At 51.2% G+C, this 26,477-nt stretch overlaps 1 protein-coding gene across 1 annotated transcript in view; it reads left to right on the plus strand.

Moving 5' to 3' along the window:
- The window catches only part of cadm1a (cell adhesion molecule 1a), a 519,760-nt gene that overhangs the window by 460,802 nt on the left and 32,481 nt on the right, over positions 1–26,477 (plus strand). Inside the window, 1 exon segment of the mRNA XM_072238556.1 lies at positions 21,487–21,519. Coding sequence (XP_072094657.1) covers positions 21,487–21,519 — 33 coding nt within the window.

Below are 26,477 nucleotides of genomic sequence, written 5' to 3' on the forward strand. Positions count from 1 at the left end.
GGCCCCCGCCGCAGTCTGTGGCAGGGCGTTCCACAGATTCACTGCTCTCTGGCTGGAAAAATTCCTGCTTCCCTCTGTTCTAACGGGTCACCCCTCAATTTTGAGGCTGTGCGCTCTAGTTTTAGATACCACCCCCTCCCCAACAGAGGAAATATCCTCTCCACGTCCACCCTACCTAGTCCTTTCGACACTCGGTAGGTTCCAATGAGACCCAACCTTCCCGCAGCCCCGCCCCACTGCATTTTCCTACGTTACCCTTCAGTACAGGCCCAGAGCTGAACCCCTCCCACCTGAACCTGGAGTACCCTGAGCCTGGTCCCTTACCCTTCGACCTGCCTGGGCGCGGGTGACCCTGCCAGGAGCCCAAGCGCACAGCCCCGACTCCAGCCAGCGACGCGCTCCGGGTCACGGAAACCTCGAAACCCGACGGCAAGGCTGTGGTCCTCTGGGCGGCGAAGGGGGTAACTGGAGATTCGCCCCATTTACCCCCTGAGTCAATAGAAATAAAAAGGCCACATTCAACAATTGTAAAGTACAAGTCACGATATAAAAGTACAAAGTTGGTGGTTTGAAGCACCAGATATGAAATAAAATTTGCAGAAGATAAACACCAGCGTGAATTTACAGCGTTACAGAAAGCAGTTTCAAGTGCTTACAGCACCGTGCCGGTGATGATAGATTTTTAAAATTAACTTTTATTCTGTTAACAGTGGGGGCTGTTTTTCTATTAGAACCCAAGCCTCTCCCCTCCACCACCGTGTCCCCTTCCCCTCCCTGAGCCCGCCGGAGGTGTAGTGGCGTCCGAAACCGGAGTCCCACGGTTCGAATCCGGCCGGCTCCTTGCGTTCCTGCCCCCGCCCCGCCCCCCGGCGCTGTTCCGGCCGACGCAACTGGTTCTCATTAAAAAACAAAGCAGGCAAAATGCTGGAAGAAATGACAGGATCACCGGCCGGTAGCGTCACAAGGCACGGAGAGGAGCAAGGTTAAAAAATGTCCCGTACCACCCCCGCCTCGGTCGCTGTCGGTAAACCACAGGTGATCCTGTCATGTGGAATCAGCTCCCCTGAGACCATCAGTGAGATCTCTCCACAGCCCGACCGGATTTATTTTCAGTGAAGTGGTGTCCTTCACCAGGCGGGGAATTGCCTGTTGCCTTTGCCCCTGAATCCCCTGCGGCCAGCCCAACTTGCGGACCCTCCGCGGCCTCGCCTGGCTGTTAGGTTGTCTCCCCGAGGATGAGTCGAGATGCTGGGCGAGCGCCGCGATCTCCCTCACAGCGCACGCGGCAGGCTGGAGGAACTCAGCAGGCCAGCCGGCATCTTCGGAAGGGCGCGGAGGGCCGACCTCTCGGGCCGCGGCCCTGCGGCGGGGCTGGAAAAGGAAAGGGGGCGGGGTCAGAGTAAGAAGGAGGGGGGAGGGGACGGCAGGAAGAAAGGTGAGAGGTAGCGGGGTGAAAAGCTGGGAAGTCGATTGGTGAAAGAGGTAAGGGGCTGGAGTCGGGGGAATCTGATAGGAGAGGACGGATAAACGGGGGAAGAATGGGAAGAGGGAGGCGTGCAAGGTGGCAGGTGATGGGCAGGTGAAACGAGAGAAAGAAGCAGAGATGGGGATGGAGGAGGGGCGGTGGGGAGGGGCGATTAGCAGAGGTTTGACAAATCGATGTCCGTGCCACCAGGTTGGAGGCCACCCAGACGGAATACAAGGTGTTGCTCCTCCAACCTAGAATGTGGCCTCGTCACGACGGTGGGTCGACATGGCTGAGTGGGAACGGGACGTGGAATTAAAACGGACGGCCGCCGGGGAGATCCGGCTTTCCGTGTTGGTGTTGGGCGAAGCGGTCTTCCGATCTTTGTCGGGGTCTCACCGACGTACGCCGGGAGCACCAGCCGCAGTAACAGACCCACAGGTGAAGTGTCACCTCACCTGGAAGGACCATTTGGGGCCCTGGGTGGTGGTGAGGGAGGAGGCGTAGGGGCAGGTGTGGCACTTGACCCTCTTGCGAGGGTAAGTGCCGGGAGGGAGATCGGTGGAGAGGGACAAATGGACAAGGGAGCAGAAAGTGGAGGAGAGGGAAAGATGTGCTTTGTGGTGGGATCCCACTGGAGAAGTTCTGGAGAGTTATGTGCTGGACGTGGAGGCTGGTGGGGTGGTAGGTGAGGACGAGAGGAAGCCTATCCCTGATAGGGTGGCGGGAGGATTGGGGTAAGAGCAGACATGTGAGAGATGGAGGAGATGCTGTCGAGAGCAGTGTTGATGGCGGAGGAAGGAAAGCCCCTTTCTCTGAAGAAGGAGGACATCTTAGTTTTGGAATGAAGCGCCTCACCCTGAGAGCAGATGTGGCCGAGACGGAGGAATTGAGAGAAGAGGGTGGCGCTCCAGGGTGGGAAAAGGTCTCGTCTGGGTAGCTGTGAGAGTCAGTGGGTTTAGTCACAGTCATAGTCATACGTTATTGATCCCGGGGGAAACTGGTTTTCATTACAGTTGCTCCATAAATAATAAATAGTAATAGAACCATAAACAGTTAAATAGTAATATGTAAATTATGCCAGTAAATTATGAAATAGGTCCAGGACCAGCCTATTGGCTCAGGGAGGAGTTGTAAAGTTTGATGGCCACAGGCAGGAATGACTTCCTATGACGCTCTGTGTTGCATCTTGGTGGAATGAGTCTCTGGCTGAATGTACTCCTGTGCCCAACCAGTACATTATGTAGTGGATGGGAGACATTGACCAAGATGGCATGCAACTTGGACAGCATCCTCTTTTCAGACACCACTGTCAGAGCGTCCAGTTCCATCCCCACAACATCACTGGCCTTACGAATGAGTTTGTTGATTCTGTTGGTGTCTGCTACCCTCAGCCTGCTGCCCCAGCACACAACAGCAAACATGATAGCACTGGCCACCACATACTTGGAGAACATCCTCAGCATCGTCCAGCAGATGTTAAAGGACCTCAGTCTCCTCAGGAAACAGAGATGTCTCTGACCCTTCTTGTAGACAGCCTCAGTGTTCTTCGACCAGTCCAGTTTATTGTCAATTTGTATCCCCAGGTATTTATAATCCTCCACCATGTCCACACTGACCCCCTGCATGGAAACAGGGGTCACCAGTACCTTAGCTCTCCTCAGGTCTACCACCAGCTCCTTAGTCTTTTTCACATTAAGCTGCAGATAATTCTGCTCACACCGTGTGACAAAGTTTCCTACCGTAGCCCTGTACTCAGCCTCATCTCCCTTGCTGATGCATCCAACTATGGCAGAGTCATCCGAAAACTTCTGAAGATGACAAGACTCCGTGCAGTAGTTGAAGTCCGAGGTGTAAATGGTGAAGAGAAAGGGAGACAAGACGGTCCCCTGTGGAGCCCCAGTGCTGCTGATCACTCTGTCGGACACACAGTGTTGCAAGCACACGTACTGTGGTCTGCCAGTCAGATACTCAAGAATCCATGATTTATAGAAGATATCAGTGGATAAACTGTCTGCAGAGATAGAGAGGGAGAGATTGAGAAGGGGACAGAGGTGTTGGGAATGGACCAAGTGATTTGAGGGCAGGGTGGAAGCTGGAGGCAAAGTTGATGGCAAAGTAGATGATTTCCAGCATCTGCAGGTTTTCTGGTGTATATAATTCTCCTGTTATTTGACATTTTAGGGTTTATAAGGATCGCTGATCGGACACAAACGTGAACTAAACGTGGCTTTATGATTCATGAACAGATTTCATAGCAAACTGCTGGGTTCGTCCATTTCATGTGACTGTTCACAAACTCTGGATGGATTGCGCTGAACGGAGGTTTCCCTGTGCTGCTTATGTTTAAAACCTCCGCAGTGAACTTCAAATCCTGGCCAGAGTTTGTGTGTTCTTCTGTTTTTGCTTTAAAGCCGTCATTTGCAAGAAATGTATTGACGTATTGGTCCCTGTCATCTGCAGTACTTCATTACCATCAAGAGCGGTCTGACAGGGTAATTTTGTGTTTTTATTTTGAGAATGTAACGATTCATCTGCGTCGTTGCGAGTTGTAAACTGTCAAAGCGGGCTTCTCGTGGAAACAGCGGTTACTTTTCAACGGCCGCGCTCTTTCGCGCTGCTCTGGGCCCCAAGTTTGGAAAGGGGTTAAACTGAGAATCGTTTCCGTCATGATAAGTTGCTCGATGGCATTTTTCATTCCCTGTCCCTGTGTTGAGAGAAATGGGATTGAGCGCGTGGTCGACAGGCGTCAAACCCAATTCTGCTGTCTCCTGCGCCCTTCTCCGTTCACCCGAGTCGGTTGAGTTTGTCAAGTTCAAGGGTCAAGTTTATCGTCATCTGACTGCGCACGTATACAACCCAACGAAACAATGTTCCCCTGGATCGTGGTGCACCCACAATGCATAAATATATCACACACAGCACATAAGCAAAATATCACCACAAACGTGGCCTCTAGCTTTATTGACCAATGATGTGGGGGTAGGTTCTAGCAGTGTACTGTCCCTATACCCCCTGTCAGTTCCCATAACTTAGTCATGGGCCATCCAAAGCTCCCCATTTCTGTATTCATTGCCCCCACTAAATGAAACCAATATCCCAGGTGCTTTGCTAAACCCATGACCTACTTCTTGTTGACACTGCCACAGGATCTCTAGGCTTGCACACCGATGCCCCTCTGCTCCTCAACACCCCTCCGGACAATACCATTCGTGGTGTCCCCCAAAGTGTGTCATCGGGCTCTCGCCTGAATTCTTATTCCATCTGCCATGGTACCAACACATCAAGGTCAAGGTTATTGTCATCTGACTGCATATATATCCAACCGACTGAAACAATGTTCCTCCGGGCGCGGTGCACCCACAATGCACGCATCGCGCACAACGCGTAAACCTAATTGCAGCAGATTCCGGTTCATCGGGACACTTTGGCATCAGTACATTGTGGCTCTATTAGGCAGATGCCCCAGTAAGCCCAGTGAGTGGAAATAGGAGTGTTTTATTCAGCAAAAATGAGCAGTAGGCATCATATGGAGACCCTCTTGGAGGAAGAGGTCTCTCTGACCCCAACATGACACGACATTTTCATTTGCTGAAGATCGTCTGGACAACTCTGCAGTTACAATGTGTTTACAATGCTTCCTTTGAATCACATACAGTCTCCACACACCTCCTCCTTCGCACCCACGCTCCAGACCACCCCGAACGAGCGTTAATCGGCATTGCCCGGTTTGCAGGCAACTCCCAGGAATACCATTGTTCAGGGCTGCCTTTTAAACTCAATCTACAATCCACATTCAGATCTGGAGATCGGTTGCTGGCGAAGTCCATGTTTGCTCCAACTCCAGAGTAAACCCTAATACCCCAATTAGCCGAAGTTTCGTGGAAGTAGTTTTAAAAAGGAGTATCGAAAAGTAAAATTTGAGTAACAAATTACATATTTAAATGAAATACAGTACACTACCAATATAAGTACTGCTATAGAACTGTGTATTAGATCCTAGTAGTTATCAAACAGCATGGCAGCGATGACTCCTTCTCTGGGTTGTGGTTGGATGTGTGGGAACAGAGAACAGATCACCTCTGAGGCTCCTTTTCAAGGCTATTGCTCAGACGTGGGGTGTGATATATTCCACGTCCCGCCGGCCAGCCGGGAGGGTCGCAGAGCCCGTCCGGGCCTTGGAGCCTCCGAATCGAATGGAAGGGGGGTGGGGTGAGAGATAAGCAATATCTTAGGAATACCGTGTTCACGGTTGGGTGGGAGGCGGTGGAGGGGGGGTGTGCTTATCTGCTCCGGTTGCGAAGCTGAGTTGGAGAAATGATTTTTTTTTGCTTTGGGGGAGCCCAGCTAGTTGGGCAAAAGATACTCGATAGAGCTCTTAAAGATAGCGGAGTCAAGGGGTACGGGGAGAGGGCAGGAACTGGGTACTGACTGCGAATGTTCGGCCATGATCGCAGTGAATGGCGGTGCTGGCTCGGAGGGCCAAACGGCCTACTCCTGCACCTATTGGCTGTTGTCTATCCCCACCTCTTCATGGAGTATGGTGGGGGGAGCCCAAAGACCAGAGGACGCAGCCTCAGAATAGACGGGCGCCCTTTTGGGGTGGAGATGAGGAGGAACTTCCTTATCCAGAGAGCGATGAGTTTGCGGCCACAGGCGGCCGTGGACGCCTGTCAGGGGTCGATAGATTCTCGATCGGTCGGGGCTTGCCGGGAGGAGGCAGGGGATTGGGGCTGAGGGGGAGAAAGGGGATCCGCCGCGGACCAGACCCAATGGGCCGAATGGCCTAATTCTGCTCCTGTATCTGTTGGTCTTATTTTCCCCCAGGGACAGACATTTTGGGGAAAAAGAATAAACGCGCCAGAGGTCGGAGTTTCTGTAAGGCGGAGACCGAAGTTCCCATTATTGAGTCAGGCCCTCTGCTTTCTTTCACTCCAATGAGTGCCAAGTGGATCTTTCACTCCATTCAGAGGGAGGGTGAGGTCCTCTATTGGTTGAGGTCGGCCATGGATAGGACTGCCTCAGGGACCACCCCCCCCCCACCGGGTTTACTCCCAAGGCCTTCCCCGCGTATCAGTAGGGCCGCAAGGCAGTGGAGGTCGGAGATCAGAGTTCTCCTTCCCACCAGATGAGCTGCCGACCGCGGCCCGACGAGCCCCATCTGCCCGGAGCCTGACTGGTTTTAAGGTGCCAGACACCCGCCTCCTTCGCCCCCCCGCCCCGCTTCCCCTTCTGCTGGAACGGGCTCCGCTGCAAGCGGAGGCCAAGGGCTGGACTTGGTGGTCAGGGGCTACTTGGGGCGCACGCAGCTGGGAAGGCGTTTAACAGGTTCGAGGTCGGAATTTTCCTCCCCTCAGCCAAACCCGAAGGGTGTTGGAGACCTGATGCCTGCCGGAGGGTGGAGGTGATCTCTCACCTCCTTGAACGAGACAGATAGATGGTGAGACTCGGTGGGGGGCGGGGGGGGACAGACAGGACCCGCTCCAACTTTCCCTGAGAAGTTACGAGTGCAGCTCGTCAGTCAGTGCCCAGAAAACATGCTATTGAACTCTATGGCAATCAATAATGCTCTGCTAGTGCGGAGCGAAGCCTCGATCTCGAACTCACATGGCTGCTATGCTCCACACCCTACTGAGTTCTTCCTGCGTGCCGGCATTAATGCTCTCTTTTCCCCGGGTTTTGTCTGTAAGGTGGAATTGAGCGCGCTCTAACAAGACACAAAATATGTAGGCACCCCGGATTATTAGCAATTCCATTCACACCTGCTTAGTGATTGTAGTTCAGAATTTGATTGTGTTTTAAATGCTTTCCATTATTACATTAAACCAAGCAAAATATATTCCCCAAATCTAATTTACTTTTAAAAAAAAAATGGATTGATTTTTGAAGGAAGGAGAATAAATATTTAGGATAAGTTTTCACAACCAGGCTTATTACAGAGGCCATTAGTAATTTTTCCAATTACGTTGATAAAGGTTCGCTGTAAATGGATGCAGCAATGTGCTTTTTAATTATTCTTCCCAGGGAGTCCAAATATTAACCCATCCATTACATTGAAATGGAAGTCAACAGCCTTCCAAAAACTTGATCTTTCATTTGCCAAATGGCTCGTGTAAAGAATATGCCTGCTTTAATTAATAAATACTTCTTCAAGCCAAATTTCTAATCCGCTGATTGAAAATTCCGTTCCCCACCCCCCCCCCACTCCCGATAAATTGGCTCCAGATCTAGTTCTGAAGATTTTAGAGTAAGTTTGAATTCACTGGCAGAGAAGTTATTACAGTCTTTGCTGTTCGCCACGCAGTGGCTGACGAAAGATTGCACGTCTCCGAAGATGGGGGAGAAAAAAGTCTTATTGCTGGAAACAACACACACACACACACACTCACACACACACACACACACACACACACACACACACACACACACACACACACACACACACAGACACACACACACACACACACACGTGCACGCACACACACAGACACACATACACGCACGCACGCACGCGCACACACACGCACACACACACACACATACACACACACACACACACACACACACACACACACACACACACACACACACACACACACACACAAAATGCGGGAGAAACTCAGCAGGTCAGGCAGCATCTCCAGAGAGGAATAAACACAGGAGATTCGTCTTTAGGACTGGAAAGGAAAAGGGGGCGGGGAGGACGAAAGAATAAAAAAGTGAGGAAGGGGGACAGCTGGAAGCTGATAGGTGAAGCCAGGCGGATGGGAAAGGTAAAGGGCTGGAGAGGAAGGAATCTGATAGGAGAGGAGAGTGGACCGTGGGAGAGAGGGAAGGAGGAGGGACACCAGAGGGAGGTGATGGGTGGGAAAGGTAAAGGGCTGGAGAGGAAGGAATCTGATCGGAGAGGAGAGTGGACCATGGGAGAAAGGGAAGGAGGAGGGACACCAGGGGGAGGTGATGGGTGGAAAGGTAAAGGGCTGGAGAGGAAGGAATCTGATCAGAGAGGAGAGTGGACCGTGGGAGAAAGGGAAGGAGGAGGGACACCAGGGGGAGGTGGTGGGTGGGAAAGGTAAAGGGCTGGAGAGGAAGGAATCTGATAGGAGAGGAAGGTGGACCGTGGGAGAAAGGGAAGGAGGAGGGACACCAGGGGGAGGTGATGGGTGGGAAAGGTAAAGGGCTGGAGAGGAAGGAATCTGATAGGAGAGGAGAGTGGACCGTGGGAGAAAGAGAAGGAGGAGGGACACCAGGGGGAGGTGATGGGTGGGAAAGGTAAAGGGCTGGAGAGGAAGGAATCTGATAGGAGAGGAGAGTGGACCGTGGGAGAGAGGGAAGGAGGAGGGACACCAGAGGGAGGTGGTGGGTGGGAAAGGTAAAGGGCTGGAGAGGAAGGAATCTGATAGGAGAGGAAGGTGGACCGTGGGAGAAAGGGAAGGAGGAGGGACACCAGGGGGAGGTGATGGGTGGGAAAGGTAAAGGGCTGGAGAGGAAGGAATCTGATCGGAGAGGAGAGTGGACCGTGGGAGAAAGGGAAGGAGGAGGGACACCAGGGGGAGGTGATGGGTGGGAAAGGTAAAGGGCTGGAGAGGAAGGAATCTGATCGGAGAGGAGAGTGGACCGTGGGAGAAAGGGAAGGAGGAGGGACACTAGGGGGAGGTGATAGGTAGGTGAGAAAAGCTAAGAGGGCAAGTTAGAAGAGGTGAGTGGAGAGGGAGATTTTTTTTCTGTGGGAAGGAGGAATCGATAGTCATGCCGTCAGGCTGGAGGCAACCCAGACGGAATTAGAAGGTGTTGCTCCTCCACTCTGAGGGTGGACTCCGTGTCAGAACGGGAATAGGAATGGGGATTAAAACGCTTGGCCACCGGGACGTCCCGCTTGTGGCGGACGGAGTGGCGGTGCTCGACGAAGCCCGCGGCCCCCCCCACCCTGATTTACGACCAGTAGAGGAGGCCACAGCGGGAGCACCAGGCACAGTAGATAGCCCCAGCCGATTCGCAGGTGCCAGCAGGGACAAATGGACAGGGGAATCAGGGAGTGAGCAATCCTTGTGGGAAGCGGAGGGAGAGGGGGGATAGCTAAAGGTACGTTTGGTGGTAGGATCCCTTTAGAGACAGCAGAAAACTGGAAGTAATACGTTAAAAAGGTGGTGGATTCGGCCCAGTAGATCGCAGGTGAAGCCTTCCCGACCGTTGAGCACATCCACATTAAACGCTGTCGCAAGAAAGCAGCAGCCATCGTCAGAGATCCTCACCACCCAGCCCATGCTCTCTGCTCACTGCTGCCATCAGGAAGGAGGTACAGGAGCCTCAGGACCCACAGCACCAGGTTCAGGAACAGTTATTACCCCTCAACCATCAGGAAGGAGGTACAGGAGCCTCAGGACCCACACCACCAGGTTCAGGAACAGTTATTACCCCTCAACCATCAGGAAGGAGGTACAGGAGCCTCAGGACCCACACCACTAGGTTCAGGAACAGTTATTACCCCTCAACCAGCAGGAAGGAGGTACCGGAGCCTCAGGACCCACACCACCAGGTTCAGGAACAGTTATTACCCCTCAACCATCAGGAAGGAGGTACCGGAGCCTCAGGACCCACACCACCAGGTTCAGGAACAGTTATTACCCCTCAACCAGCAGGAAGGAGGTACCGGAGCCTCAGGACCCACACCACCAGGTTCAGGATCAGTTATTACCCCTCAACCATCAGGAAGGAGGTACAGGAGCCTCAGGACCCACACCACCAGGTTCAGGGACAGTTATTACCCCTCAACCATCAGGAAGGAGGTACAGGAGCCTCAGGACCCACACCACCAGGTTCAGGAACAGTTATTACCCCCTCAACCATCAGGAAGGAGGTACAGGAGCCTCAGGACCCACACCACCAGGTTCAGGGACAGTTATTACCCCTCAACCATCAGGAAGGAGGTACAGGAGCCTCAGGACCCACGCCACCAGATTCAGGAACAGTTATTACCCTTCAACCATCAGGAAGGAGTTACAGGAGCCTCAGGACCCACACCACCAGGTTCAGGAACAGTTATTACCACTCAACCATCAGGAAGGAGGTACAGGAGCCTCAGGACCCACGCCACCAGATTCAGGAACAGTTATTACCCTTCAACCATCAGGAAGGAGTTACAGGAGCCTCAGGACCCACACCACCAGGTTCAGGAACAGTTATTACCACTCAACCATCAGGAAGGAGGTACAGGAGCCTCAGGACCCACACCACTAGGTTCAGGAACAGTTATTACCCCTCAACCAGCAGGAAGGAGGTACCGGAGCCTCAGGACCCACACCACCAGGTTCAGGAACAGTTATTACCCCTCAACCATCAGGAAGGAGGTACAGGAGCCTCAGGACCCACACCACCAGGTTCAGGGACAGTTATTACCCCTCAACCATCAGGAAGGAGGTACAGGAGCCTCAGGACCCACACCACCAGGTTCAGGAACAGTTATTACCCCCTCAACCATCAGGAAGGAGGTACAGGAGCCTCAGGACCCACACCACCAGGTTCAGGGACAGTTATTACCCCTCAACCATCAGGAAGGAGGTACAGGAGCCTCAGGACCCACGCCACCAGATTCAGGAACAGTTATTACCCCTCAACCATCAGGAAGGAGTTACAGGAGCCTCAGGACCCACACCACCAGGTTCAGGAACAGTTATTACCACTCAACCATCAGGAAGGAGGTACAGGAGCCTCAGGACCCACACCACCAGGTTCAGGAACAGTTATTACCCCTCAACCAAGAGGAAGGAGGTACAGGAGCCTCAGGACCCACACCACCAGGTTCAGGGACAGTTATTACTCCTCAACCATCAGGAAGGAGGTACAGGAGCCTCAGGACCCACACCGCCAGGTTCAGGAGCAGCTATTACCCCTCAACCATCAGGCTCTTGAACAAAAGGGCATAACTACATTTACTTGCCCGTCCGTTGAGAGGTTCCCACAACAAGTGATCTCACTTCAAGGACTCTTTACCTCATGTTCTTAATGTTATTTATTTATATTTGCATTTGCTCAGTTTGTCGTCTTCTGCACTCTGGTTGATCTTTCATTGATCTTGTTTTTAGAGTTACTATTCTGTCCATTTGCTCGCAGGATAAAATAAGAATCTCAAGGTTGTATGTGGCAGTGTAAATTTAGTCTACTAATAAATTTTACTTTGGGTCAGACTGCAGCGTGAAGTTCCGCTCGCGCTCAATTCTCTTTCTCTGGTGTAAAAGAAAAGTTCACAGTTAAAACTTCTTTTACTTTGTCGTTTGCTCAGTCTTGCATGCAATCTGCAGCTGTGCACACGTTAAATTGTTGAATTAGTTCAAGCCGAGTTTCTGTTTCTTCAAAAAAGAAATTCATTATCTACGGCTGCAAAGATCTTTTTAGAAGTTACCAAATCAGATCTGTTTGTTTGAAATTCACGATGCAGGAGAAGGCAGGGCAGCTGTGGAGCATCTCCAAATTCATTAGCTCTTGCTGAATTAGTCAAATCACACTCTGGAGATATTTTTCTAAATATTTATCAGGCTGGTCACATTCTGCCAACTCCACGAAGTGCAGGAGCATTTCGAAGTGATTCGTACAGCGACAATTTCAGGGTCAGAGTCAGGTCTAATATCACTGGCAAATGTCGTGAATTTTTTTTTGTTTCGCGGCAGCAGTAGATTGCAATAAGACCTATAAATTACAGTAAGGAGTATTTGTATGTTTAAAAAGTTGAAGTAAATAAGTAGTGTGAAAAGGGAGAAAAATGAGGTGAGGTAGTGTTCACGGGTTCAATGTCCATTCAGAAATCAGATGGCAGAGGGGAAGAAGCTGTTCCTGAATCACTGAGTGTGTATCTTCAGGCTCCTGTACCTCCTCCCTGATGGCGGAGGGGAAGAAGCTGTTCCTGAATCATTGAGTGTGTGTCTTCAGGCTCCTGACGGTAACAATGAGAACAAGGCATGTCCTTGGGTGATGCAACACACATCAAAGTTGCTGGTGAACGCAGCAGGCCAGGCAGCATCTCTAGGAAGAGGTACAGTCGACGTTTCAGGCCGAGACCCTTCGTCAGGACTAACTGAAGGAAGAGCTAGTAAGAGAATTGAAAGTGGGAGGGGGAGGGGGAGATCCGAAATGATAGGAGAAGACAGGAGGGGGAGAGATGGAGCCAAGCGCTGGACAGGTGATTGGCAAAAGGGATATGAGAGGATCATGGGACAGGAGGTCCGGGAAGAAAGACAAGGGAGGGGGGGGAAACCCAGAAGATGGGCAAGGGGTATAGTCAGAGAGACAGAGGGAGAAAAAGGAGAGAGAGAGAGAAAGAATGTGTGTATATAAATAAATAACGGATGGGGTACGAGGGGGAGGTGGGGCATTAGCGGAAGTTAGAGAAGTCAATGTATCAATGCCTGTTATAATCATATGAACCTCTATCAGATCTCCCCTCAGCCGCTTCTGCTCCAGAGAAGACAACCAAAGTTTGTCCATTAAAATTTGTTTTTCTTTTGTGGCAGCATTGCAATGCAATGCAGAAAACTACTGCAGTACTGTTTAAAAGTCTTAGGCTATACAAAAAAAAGTATTCACCCCTCCGCACCTCCGTGCCCCCCAGAAGTTTCCATGTTTTATTGTTTTACAACATTTGAATCACAGTGGATCTAATTTGACACTGATCAACAGAAACAGACTCTTTCGTGCCAAATTGAAAACAGATCTCTACAAAGTGATCTAAATTAATTACAAATATAAAACACAAAATAAGTTATTGCAGTTCTGCTCGCCTCACTATAGGAAGGATGTGGAAGCATTGGAAAGGGTACAGAGGAGATTTACCAGGATGCTGCCTGGTTTCGAGAGTATGCATTATGATCAGAGATTAAGGGCTTTACTCTTTGGTGAGAAGGAGGATGAGAGGAGACATGAGAGAGGTGTACAAGATAATAAGAGGAATAGATAGAGTGGACAGCAGCGCCTCTTCCCCAGGGCACCACTGCTCAATACAAGAGGACATGGCTTTAAGATAAGGGGTGGGAAGTTCAAGGGGGATATTAGAGGAAGGTTTTTTACTCAGAGAGTGGTTGGTGCGTGGAATGCACTGCCTGAGTCAGCGGTGGAGGCAGATACACCAGTGAAATTTAAGAGACTACTAGACAGGTATATGGAGGAATCTAAGGTGGGGGCTTACATGGGAGGCAGGGTTTGAGGGTCGGCACAACATTGTGGGCCGAAGGGCCTGTAATGGGCTGTACTATTCTATGTTCTATGTTCTATAAGTATTCACCCCCTTTAATATGACACGTCAAATCATCACTGGTGCAGCCAATTGGTTTTAGAAGTCACATAATTAATTAAATGGAGATCACTCATGTGCAGTCAAGGTGTTTCAATTGATTGCAGTAAAAATACACCGGTATCTGGAAGGTCCAACTGCCAAATACAAAAGAGTGTTGCAGTTACTAGGGTAGGTAATGGAAACAGAAGAGAGGAAATTGTGTGGACTAGGTTAAGGCTGGGGCATTGTGCATTAAATAAAACATTGAAAATGATAGGGAAACACCAGACAGGATTGTGTGAGGAATGTCAGGAAGAGGAGTCAGTAGAACGTGTAGTTCTGAGTTGCAGGAAGTATGGGATACAGAGAGAGATGATGAGAAATAAATTAAGGGAGTTGGGGATGCAGGAATTCACATTAAAAGGGTTGCTGGGCATGGGTGAGAGAGCACAAGTCCGGGTATTTTTAGTGTTTTTAAGGGGTACAGGGGTTTTTTATAGAATATGACGAATAAACAGGAATAAGACACTAGGATGGTCAAAGATGGGAGGGTGAAGTGTAGGTTTGTGTGTGTGTGTGTGTGAGAGAGATTGGGTGAAGGGATTTAGAATGTATGTCTAGTGCACATTCTGGAGCAGAGGGTGGCGGTAATGCACCATTAAGCTGGATGCCAACTGCCGTAAAACAAGATACAGAGAGAGAGAGGTCCAGCTGCTGGTGAGTCAGTATCCGGGCAAAAACTACACCATGAAGACAAAAAGAACACTCCAAGCAGCTTTGCAGAAAGGATATTGAAAAGCACAAGTCAGGAGATGGATACAAGAAAATTTCAAGTCACTGAATATCCCTTGGAGAACAGTTAAGTCTATCATCAAGAAATGGAAAGAATATGGCACGACTGCAAATCTGCCTCGAGCGGCCTGAGTGACCGTACAAGAAGGGGACGAGTGAGGGAGGCCACCAAGAGACCTGTGACAACTCTGGAGAAGTTACAAGCTCCAGTGGCTGAGATGGGAGAGACTGTGCATACAACAACTGTTGCCCGGGTGCTTCACCAGTCACAGCTTTATGGAAGAATGGCAAAGAGAAAACCACCGTTGAAAAAAAACACATGAAATCTCGGCTGGAGTTTGCCAGAAGGCATGTAGGAGACTGAAGTCAGCTGGTTCTGTGGTCTGACGAAACTAAAATTGAGCTTTTTGACCAAGCCAAACACTGCACATCAGCAAAAACACACCATCCCTACCGTGAAGCATGGTGGTGGCTGTATCATGCTGTGGGGATGCTTCACTGCAGCAGGCCCTGGAAAGCTTGTGAAGGTAGAGGGTAAAATAGATGCAGTAAAATACAGGGAAATCTTGGAGGAAAACCTGATGCAGTCTGCAAGAGAACTGTGACTTGGGAGAAGATTTGTTTTCCAGCAAGACAACGAACCCAAGCATAAAGCCAAAGCTACACAGGAATGGCTTAAAACCAACAGAGTGACCAAGTCAGAGTCCAGACCTCAATCCAATTGAGAATTTGTGGCTGGACTTGAAAAGGGCTGTTCACTCACGATCCCCATGCAATCTGACAGAGCTTGAGCAGTTTTGTAAAGAAGAATGGGGAAAAATTGTAGTGTCCAGATGTGCAAAGCTGATAGAGACCTATCCACACAGACTCGAGGCTGTAATTGCTGCCAAAGGTGCATCTACTAAATACTGACTTGAAGGGGGTGAGTAATTATGCATTCAACTATTCTGTGTTTAATAATTGTAATAAATGTAGACACATTTGTAGAAAATTTTCATTTTGACACGAAAGAGTGTTTTTCTGTTGATCAGCTCAAAAAAAAGCCAAATTAAATCCATTGTGATTCAATGTTGTGAAACGATAAAACATGAAAACTTCCTGGGGGGTGGGTGGGGGGTGTGTGAATACTACTTATAGGCTCTGTATATATGTCACTAAGACTTTTGTACGGTACTGTAGGAGCTGAATTAGGCCATTCAGCCCATCGAGTCTGCTCCACCATTCCATCAGGGCTGATGTATTATCCTTCTCAGCCCCATACTGCTGCCTCCTCCCCTTTGATCACGAACCTATCAACCTCCACTTTAGGTACAGTGCATAACTTGGTCACCTGCGGCAATGAATTCCGCAGATTCTGGCTGAAGGGACTCCTCCTCGTCTCTGTTCTAAATGGACGTCCCTCTACTCTGCCCCCCTGGTCCAAGGCTCCCCAACTATAGGCAGCACCCTCTCCACAGCCGCCGTGTCTGTGGCTTTCCGGATTTGGTGGACACGAATGAGAATCCCCCTACTCCCCACTCCAGTTCAAACACTCCTGGTGCATTAACTCGGCGGTGCAGATCCCACCTCGTACCCTTGGAACTGCTGATTGACCTACCCTGTCATGCGTTTCCCAACCCAGACGCGTCGGCCCCCCCGCCCCCCCAAAACGGTCACTGGGTCAAATCCAGATGTCAGACTGAAACCCCCGCCTGTCCGCGGCCGAGGGGGGCGTTTCGTGCCGGTCCTCCCAGCACGGACAGGGAGGCTGGTTCTGTGCATGTGGGTGTTAATTAGGTTTTGTGTCCCAGGTCTCACCTAAGCCTCTTGTTTTACATACACAGTAAAGATTATGTTCTTCGTGCTGACGTTAAGTTCTATTTGCAAGGAAGAAGGAAACTAATTGAAATGGCTCCGCTGGGGCGCCACAGTAGGATAGTGGTCGGAGCAGGGCACGGAAGAAGAGGGAAAAGGAGAGGGGTCCGCGGGAGAAGGAAGGGGGAAGCGGACCCAGGGGGAGTTGATAGGCAGGTGCGAAGAGCAGGTAAGATGGCAGAGTGGGGGGAATAGAGGAAGAGGGGAGGGGGAGAGAATTTTTTTTTAAACCGGGGAAGGGAAATCGATATCGATGCCGCAAACAACGAGGGGAAATCTGCAGGTGCTGGAACTCCAAGCAGCGCGTGCGCACGCACACACACACACACACACACACACACACACACACACACACACACACACACACAGACACACACACACACAAACACACACAAACACACACACACACACACACACACACACACACACACACACACACAATATGCTGGTGGAATGCTGCAGGTCTCACCGCCATTCAGGGCCTCACAGACAGTCCTTCCGGGTGAGGCGATACACTTCACCTGTGAGTCGGCTGGGGTGATGTACTGTGTCCGGTGCTCCCGATGTGGCCTTCTATATGTTGACGAGACCCGACGCAGACTGGGAGATCGTTTTGCTGAACACCTACGCTCTGTCTGCCAGAGAAAGCAGGATCTCCCAGTGGCCACACATTTTAATTCCACATCCCATTCCCATTCTGATATGTCCATCCATGGCCTCCTCTACTGTCAAGATGAAGCCACACTCAGGTTGGAGGAACAACACCTTATATTCCGTCTGGGTAGCCTCCAACCTGATGGCATGAACATTGACTTCTCTAACTTCTGCTAATGCCCCACCTCCCCCTCGTACCCCATCTGTTATTTATATACACACATTCTTTCTCTCTCTCTCCTTTTTCTCCCTCTGTCCCTCTCACTATACCCCTTGCCCATCCTCTGGACTTTTTTCCCCCTCCCCCTATAGAAGTTTTTTGAGTGTTTTTGTTGACATACCAAATCTCTTCAAACCAATGAAGTATATGCCGCCTTCTATATATTGGCGAGACCCGACGCAGACTGGGAGACCGTTTCACTGAACACCTACCCTCTGTCCGCCAGAGAAAGCAGGATCTCCCAGTGGCCACACATTTTAATTCCACATCCCATTCCCATTCTGATATGTCTATCCACAGCCTCCTCTACTGTAAAGATGAAGCCACACTCAGGTTGGAGGAACAACATCTTAAATTCCATCTGGGTAGCCTCCAACCTGATGGCATGAACATTGACTTGTCTAACTTCCGCTAATGCCCCTTCTCCCCTTCTTACCCCATCCCTGTCTCTGTCCCTCTCACAATCACTCCTTGCCTTCTCTCCATTTTCCTCTGGGCTCCTCTCCCCCTTTCTTTCTCCCCGGACCTCCTGTCCCATGATCGTCTCGTATCCCTTTTGCCTATCACCTGTCCAGCTCTTGGCTCCATCCCTCCCCCTCCTGTCTTCTCCTATCATTTCGGATCTCCCCCCCGTCCCACTTTCAAATCTCCTACTAGCTCTTCCTTCAGTTAGTCCTGACGAAGGGTCCCGGCCCGAACGGAACGAGACGCCGCTCGGCAAAGCCGGCTGGTCAACCCCTCCCCCCCGATTGACCCAATGGCGTAAAAGGTCCGTTTAGCGGAGATGGCAGCGTTTGTGGAGGAAGGTGCGTTGGATGCCGCGCAGGCTGGTGGGGTGGTAGGTAAGGGCAAGAGGGAATCTATCGCCATTACGGCGGCGGGTAGATGAGGCGAGCGTGGATGTCCGGGAAACGGAGGAGATGCGGATGAGGGTGGAGGGAGGGAGACCCCCGTTCTTTGAAAGAAAGAAAGTTGCATTCTGGGAGCAGACGTGGTGGAGGCAAAGGGACTAAGAAACGGATTTTTGCAGGAGACAGGGTTAGGGAGCCAAGATAACTGTGGGAATCAGTAGGCTTATAAAAGATGTCGGTCGACAGTTTGTCCCCGGAGTTGGAAGGCGTTTTGACTTTCTTTTTCACCAACAACCAGTTGCCGATGAAACATTCCCCACTCTGTCTGAATGCCTCTCGCTCCCCATGGGTCCCCTCCTCCTTCCCTTTCTCCCACGGTCCACTCTCCTCTCCGATCAGATTCCTTCCTCTCCAGCCCTTTACCTTTCCCACCCATCACCTCCCCCTGGTGTCCCTCCTCCTTCCCTTTCTCCCACGGTCCACTCTCCTCTCCGATCAGATTCCTTCCTCTCCAGCCCTTTACCTTTCCCAACCATCACCTCCCCCTGGTGTCCCTCCTCCTTCCCTTTCTCCCACGGTCCACTCTCCTCTCCTATCAGATTCCCTCCCATCCCCTCCCAACCCCACCATTTTATTCTAGCAACTTTCCCCCCACCCTTTCCAGTCCTGATGAAGGGTCCTGGCCCAAATGGTGGGCTGTTTAAAGTATTCCACAGATGCTGCCTGACCTGCTGAGTTCCTCCAGCATTTTGTGTGTGTGTGTTGCTCTGGATTTCCAGCGTCTGCAGAATCTCTGGTGTCGATTACGTCTTCTGGAACGCCTCCAGTATTGACTGCCTAGACAGAGCTAGGGCGCCCCGGTGGCGTCGCGGGCCGCGGGTCGCCCATCGCCCTTACAGCCGAGGTCAGAGTTCAGTTCCCAGCATCCTCTGCAAGGCGATTCCACGCGTCCTCCTCCCCGTGGAACGCCTGGGCCTTCCCCCGGGTGCTCCGGCTCCCTCCCACGGCCCGGCACAGTGCCGGTGAGGTTAACTTGGCTATCGCAGATTGCCCCGTGACTGGGTTAGGGCTCATCGTTTGTCGGGGCTCGCTGGGGCAGGGTGGCTCTCGAAGGGCCAGAACGCCCCGCTCGCCCGACTGTTGTCACTGAATTTAAAAGAAAAAACAGGAAATGCATGGTGCATGGTCCTGGATGGGAGACGGCGAGGACCAACATGGGGATTGAGGTCGCACTAAGGAATGCGCAGAACCGGGAGTCGTCTAACCAGCAGAGAACATCATCATTGTGTCGGCCCACTTGGGCGGGGTGGGGGCCACTGCTTAAAATGCTATCCTTTAATCTTCAGTCTCACGCACGCACGCACACACACACAGAGGCACACTCGCCCTCACTCCCATTCTTAGAATGTCTCTCACACCCACAAAAACATTCCGGTATCACTGCTACTTCAATCTCGTGTGCGCCTTCTTGTTCAGCCGGCCTTTCATGCATGCCCGCAGACAACACAGGCTCCTGTACATAAACTCGCATAATTGCACACGTACACACACTCAGTGACTCTGTCTTTCTGTCTTGTCTCTGTCTCTCTCTCTGTCTGTCTCTCTTTCTCAGTCTCTGTCTCTCTCTCTGTCTCTCTCTTCTCAATCCCTCATAGGTACTCTCTATCTCTCTCTCAATCACAGGTACACTCACTCTCTCTCTCTCAATCACTCACAGGTACACACTCACACACTCTAAATCAGGGGCACACACACGCACACTCAGTCACTCACGGGCACCCACAATCACTTGCCGTCCCTCTCTCCCCCCTCTCTGTCCCCTCTCCCTCTGCCCCTCCCTACTCAATCACTCACGGGCACCCACAATCACTTGCCGTCCCTCTCTCCCCCCTCTCTGTCCCCCTCTCCCTCTGTCCCTCCCTACTCAATCACTCACAGGCACCCACAATCACTTGCCGTCCCTCTCTCCCCCCTCTCTGTCCCCCTCTCCCCCTCCCCCCTCCCTACTCAATCACACTCTCACGCACAAACACACAGAGATATTACTGCAGAAATCTCTGAAGTCAGCTGTGCACTCTCCCACCTCTTGTCAGCCAAAACGAAGCCCCAAGTTTATTAAACTCGCTACTTCTCAGCATCCTCCAGGAGACTGTGTTTGCCTTTGACCATTAAAATTCAGCCTATAAAGCTAATTGGGAGTTGTCAGATTGGAAGCAAGAAGTGACCTCTAACCTAATTTTCAAAGAGCAATTTATTTGTCAGCTTAAATCAATACAGACCTTAGAGCCAATACAGTGTTGTGCAACTGTCCCATCAGTTTATAATCCCTTACCTCAAAAGCATACCTGACCAGTCAGCTAAAATTGATTGGAGTCAGCATCTGCCTAATTGAATTAAGTTCGCAATAGATTGTTGTGGCTGAATGGGTGTTTTTTTTCTCTCTCCCCCCTGTAATGAAAAGTACTTTTCTTTCAATTAAGCTGTACGTTCAGAGGGCAAAGAACGCTTCTTGCTTCATGCAAAATGTGTTTGCCTGTTTTTGGGTCGAGTGTCGATGGGCCAACCGGGAGCAATTGTGCGAGGCAATCTTAAAAGTTTTACGTGTGAAGCAATTAGTCATAAAAATTTTCAGGCAAGAGGGCATCCGGAGAGAGTCCGCTGGCCCAAATTCTTTGATCCTTGGACAGAGTCGACGGTTTGTGGCCAGCTGGGGCAGCGGCCATCCTCATCCCCGGCTCTCAGGATGTTAACTGCTATTTATAAAGCCGTTTGTTAACTGTTTTACATCTGATTTGTTGCTGAGGTAAGTATTTTCGAAACACGGATTTAACATTCCAGGAGACCTCTGCTTGCCTCTTATTACACTTGCGATGTAAAATGGTTCTTCCCCCCCCCCGGCTCCCCCTAAAGACGCTCGGAGCCCCAAACCCGCCGCACTCGGGTCAGATCGGCTCTCGCCACCAAAGTCCTAAGGCAGAGGCGGGCGGGTGCGGAAGGGAATGGTCTTAGGTCTTCAAGCCTCCTCCCCACCCCGAAATGTGTTCCCGACTGAAACGTTGAGCGAGGAGCGACTTTGCATGTTGTTTTCAGCTGGCGTTAATGTAACCGTGGCAGCCATTTTGTTTTTCAATCATTGTTGCCTTGACAACTGCAACTTGGTGTACCATGTGACTGGGCCTGAAGGGTTCTTTTCGTTTTACAGCATAAGATTAATTTTCAACCCCACCCCCACCTTTATCCCCTTGTTTGAGATGTTTTAACAATCTAATTATTACTGGTTGTTGTGGAATTTCTCGATGCTCGCTTATGTTTCTATTCCATCTCTCCCGCTCCTGTGCATGCTGCTCTTCCTGTTCTCCCTTCCTCCAACCATCTGTTCCGTGTGTAGCCACATCGCCGACTACAGAGCCATCAAGCCACGGTTGGTACAACTTCATTTTTAATTACGGTTTCTGTCCGTGGAAAGGCAAGCCTTGCAGTGAGGTGTGCTGGGAGGGTTGTGGTGGGCGGGCCCCCGCGGGTTGGCGGCTGGTGGTGGGCTTTCTCCAAACGCCCGTGGGTAGGCCTTGGACTGGGGTGTGCAGGGGGAGGATTCTCTCCAGACACTGGGTAGGCCTTGGATTGGGGTGTGCAGGGTTGGGTTTTCTCCAAACACTGGGTGGGCCTTGGATTGGGGTGTGCAGGGGGAGGACTCTCTCCAAACATCAACAGTTTTCTCATCTCAGTAGATGTTGCCTGACCTGCTATGTTCCTCTAGCATTTTGTCCTTTTCGTTCCGGACGTTCAGCATCTGCGGAATCTCTTGTGGTTATCACCTCAGTACAGAAAACTACCTCTGACATGGTCCTGTACTTCCTCCCAAACACTGATGGAGGAAAGCTCTCTCCAAACACTGGGCAGGCCTTGGAGTGGGAAGTACAGAGGGAGGGCTTTCTTCAAACACTGGGTAGGCCTTGGAGTTGGGTGTGCAGGGGATGGGGTTCCCCTGCCTTCTCTCCGTCACCTTTGATGCCCTGACCAATCAGGAACCTATCGACCTCCACCATAAACGTTACCCCCAGCCACCCGTGGCAATGGATTCCACAGATTCCGGCTGAAAGGAATTCCCCCCCTCATCTCTGTTCTAAACGGACGTCCCTCTGCCCTGAGGGCCTGTGACTCTACCCCCTACACCCCCCAATCAGGGTCACATGAAGCCGAAGGAGCAGGTATGATCAGGCGATGCGTATCACAAGTCCTGGTTATGCCACCACTGATCCCAGGCAGCTAATTTCTGAAGAGTATTTATTGATAATGGGCGGTGAGGGGGGCACCCATCTTGTAAACACACACACACACACACACACACACTGCCCCAGAAGAAGGTGACGGCAAACCACTTCTGCCAGGAACAATCATGGTGGCCCGCGTCCTGCGACGCGGCACATAATGATGATGTCATACGGCGCGGCACATCACGATGATGGCGGCGATGAATGGTCAGTCGGAGTTAAGTCTCCAGTCAGGTGCTGAACTTTGACTGGTGGCAGGGGGAGAGGACAGAGTGCATCGTCGCTGACGTACGCACACCACATAGACGGTAAACACAGGAGATTCTGCAGATGCTGGAAGTCCAGAGCAACGCACAAACACACAAAATGCTGGAGGAACTCAGCAGGTCAGGCAGCGTCCACAGAGGGGACACAAGCTCTTCCATTCTCTTTTCCCACAGCGATACGGGACCAATGCTGAGTGGCCCCTCCTCTCCCTTCAAGGCTTGTTTTCCCACCCAGTTATTTTTTTGGAAGATGCATGTGGTTATAATGCTGCTGCTGCTTCTGCTGTTGGTCTACAGCTGTGCGGTCTAATGTCTGCTGTGTGTCGTTGAGAGATTGGCCTGTGTTCTTAACCCTCTCTAATCTGTGCACAGTTTTTGTCGCTTTCTAATGTTGCCGCCCCGCTGGTCAGGGCTGACGTTCCTTGCGGCCTTCACGTCAGGTGAGGTTCTCCTCTCAAAGAGAGGCCAGGAGGAGCAAGGGACCTGTTCGTTCCGCTGCATCCTGGCGGCCGGAGAGATCTGTGAACGCGGGGTCTCCGCGAGTAGCGCTGAGTCCGTGAGAGTCAATGTCCGGTGCAGCGTCCGGCCAAGGTGGGGGGGGGGGGTGGAAGAGAAGGCCGTGCTAATTCAGCCCACTGTTGGTGATCCAGTCAGGTGGAGGGTGGCTCCGCGCCCTCGTGGTCAGTATCAGTAGCTGGTGGAAGGAAGGGAGTGGCCCGTTCAAAGCAAATACACCATCAGTGCACATTAATGTCATTTCCTTGCGGGCATTCAGAGAAACGCAATAGAGCTGATGAAAGGCTGCACCCAGCCAGGCCAACAGCCAATGTGCAAAAGACAGCAAACTGTAAAAATGCGAAAAAAGGTCAAAAAAATAATAATAAGTAAATAAGCAATAAATATCGAGAATGTGAGATGAAGAGTCCTTGAAAATGGGTCTATAGCTTGTGGAAACATTTTAATAACGGGGCAGAGAAGTTACTCCCGTTGGTTCAAAAGCCTGATGGTTGAGGGGTAATAACTGTCCCTGAACTTGGAGATGTGGGTCCTGAGGCTCCTGTACCTCCTTCCTGATGGTTGAGGGGGTAAAAACTGTTCCTGAACCTGGTGGTGTGGGACCTGAGGCTCCTGTACCTCCTTCCTGATGGTTGAGGGGTAATAACTGTCCCTGAACTTGGTGGTGTGGGTCCTGAGGCTCCTGTACCTCCTTCCTGATGGTTGAGGGGTAATAACTGTCCCTGAACCTGATGGCGTGGGTCCTGAGGCTCCTGTACCTCCTTCCTGATGGTTGAGGAGGTAATAACTGTCCCTGAACCTGGTGGTGTGGGTCCTGAGGCTCCTGTACCTCCTTCCTGATGGCTGAGGTGTAATAACTGTCCCTGAACTTGGTGGTGTGGGTCCTGAGGCTCCTGTACCTCCTTCCTGATGGTTGAGGGGTAATAACTGTCCCTGAACCTGATGGCGTGGGTCCTGAGGCTCCTGTACCTCCTTCCTGATGGTTGAGGAGGTAATAACTGTCCCTGAACCTGGTGGTGTGGGTCCTGAGGCTCCTGTACCTCCTTCCTGATGGCTGAGGTGTAATAACTGTCCCTGAACCTGGTGGTGTGGGTCCTGAGGCTCCTGTACCTCCTTCCTGATGGTTGAGGGGTAATAACTGTCCCTGAACCTGGTGGTGTGGGTCCTGAGGCTCCTGTACCTCCTTCCTGATGGTTGAGGGGGTATAACTGTTCCTGAACCTGGTGGTGCGGGTCCTGAGGCTCCTGTACCTCCTTCCTGATGGTTGAGGGGTAATAACTGTCCCTGAACCTGGTGGTGTGGGTCCTGAAGCTCCTGTACCTCCTTTCTGATGGTTGAGGGGTAATAACTGTTCCTGAACCTGGTGGTGTGGGTCCTGAGGCTCCTGTACCTCCTTCCTGATGGTTGAGGGGTAGTAACTGTTCCTGAACCTGGTGGTGTGGGTCCTGAGGCTCCTGTACCTCCTTCCTGATGGTCGAGGGGTAATAACTCTTCCTGAGCCTGGTGGTGTGGGACCTGAGGCTCCTGTACCTCCTTCCTGATGGCAGCAGTGACAAGAGAGGTGGCAGGGGAGGTGGGAGGTCCCTGATGACGGATGCTGCTTTCTTGTGACAGTGTTTCATGTCGATATGTTCAGTGCGGGGAGGGCTTTCTGTACTGCTGACGGGTTTGGTGATTACCACCGGATCGGCGAGGACGAGAGCCCTCACTGTACTGCCCTCCGACTCCGTAAAATCTGAAACCACCCTGCACGAAACATAGGCACCCCACGGCCACTTTATTGAGTCCACCTGTAAATCTGCTCGTTGGTGCAAATATCTGAACAGTGATTCTAATGAGCGGGTGCAGCCGTAAGGCAGCGGAGGCTTGAGATCGGAGTTTTCCTTCTCCTGGATGAGCCGCCAACCTTGGCTGACAAGCCCCATCTGCCCAAAGACGATTGGTTTTAAGGTGCCAGTAACCCACCTTTGCTCCCGTCAGTAGAAACGGTTCCGCCAGGCTCAGTAACTAAGCCTCACGTGAAGGCCGGGAGCTGGACTTGGTTGTCAGACGCACATACCAGGTAGTGGGAGCTCGTCCCTTATTAACACCCCCGGCTATAGCAAACTTAAAGGGACGATTTTAATTATTGATGTTCTTAATAACAGTAATAATTTTATTTATAGAGCACTTTTCATTCGGACATTGTGCGTTAAAGTGCCTTACAAAGGGCAGAAATTGCAAACGTGAAAAGGGTATCATTTAAAAGCAATCACAAACAAGAGAAAGTCTGCAGATGCTGGAAGTGCAGAGACACACACACACACACACACACACACACAAAATGCCGGAGGAACTCAGCAGGTCAGGCAGCATCGATGGAAATGAATAGACAGTCGACGTTTTGGGCCGAGACCCCTTCAGCAGCACTGGAGAGAAAAAAAAGATGACAAGTCAGAGCTAGAAGGTTGGGGGTGCGGGGAGGGCTGCCCAAAACGTCGACTGTGTACTCTTTTTCCGAAGATGCTGCCTGGCCTGCATTTTGTGCGTGTTGCTTCGTTAAAAGCAAGGTTAAACAAATCGGTTCAGAGCTGGTGTCACCTGAGCCTACATATAAAATTATGAGTGGGGTAGATAAGATAGAGGTAGGAAAGTTGTTTCCACTGGTCGGTGAGACGAAAACCAGCCTCAAGATTTGGGGGGGAGTAGATTTAGGACGGAGGTGAGGAGGAGCTCCTTTTCCCAGAGGGTGGTGAATCTGTGGAATTCTCTGCCCAGTGAAGCAGTGGAGACTACCTCAGTAAATATATTTAAGACAAGGTTGGATAGATTTTTGCACAGTAGGGGATTAAGGGTTATGGGGAAAATGCAGGTAGGTGGAGATGAGTTCGTGGTCAGATCAGCCATGATCTTATTGAATGGTGGAGCAGGCTCGACGGGTCAGATGGCCGACTCCTGCTCCTATCTCTTATGTTCTATAGATTTACGTATTGAGTATTGATATAAAGCTGTAGCAGGCGGCTGTCGATCCAGGGGATCACAGGTTTGTGCCTCTGATGGACGGCGTCTTCTCTCCTGGGCCCAAGCCCGGGCGGGAAGATGTGAAGAACTGGCTGTTGCCCGTGCAATGGGCTCCCCCTCTCCACGTCAGCGACGCAGTCCAATGGAAGGGCAAGTACCGATACAGCTTGGCACCAGTGTCATCGCAGAAGTTGCCAGAGTGAAGTTGTAATCCACATCAAACTGCCTCAGGGACCCCGGGCTCTGGATTTCTTCCTCGGGGTTTGCTCCCGAGGCCTTTCCCGCAGGCGGGGTATGGCCGCAAGGCAGCGGAGGTTTAAAATCAG

This window comes from Mobula birostris, chromosome 20 (assembly GCF_030028105.1).
Source record: "Mobula birostris isolate sMobBir1 chromosome 20, sMobBir1.hap1, whole genome shotgun sequence".
Classification (NCBI taxonomy): Eukaryota; Metazoa; Chordata; class Chondrichthyes; order Myliobatiformes; family Myliobatidae; genus Mobula; species Mobula birostris.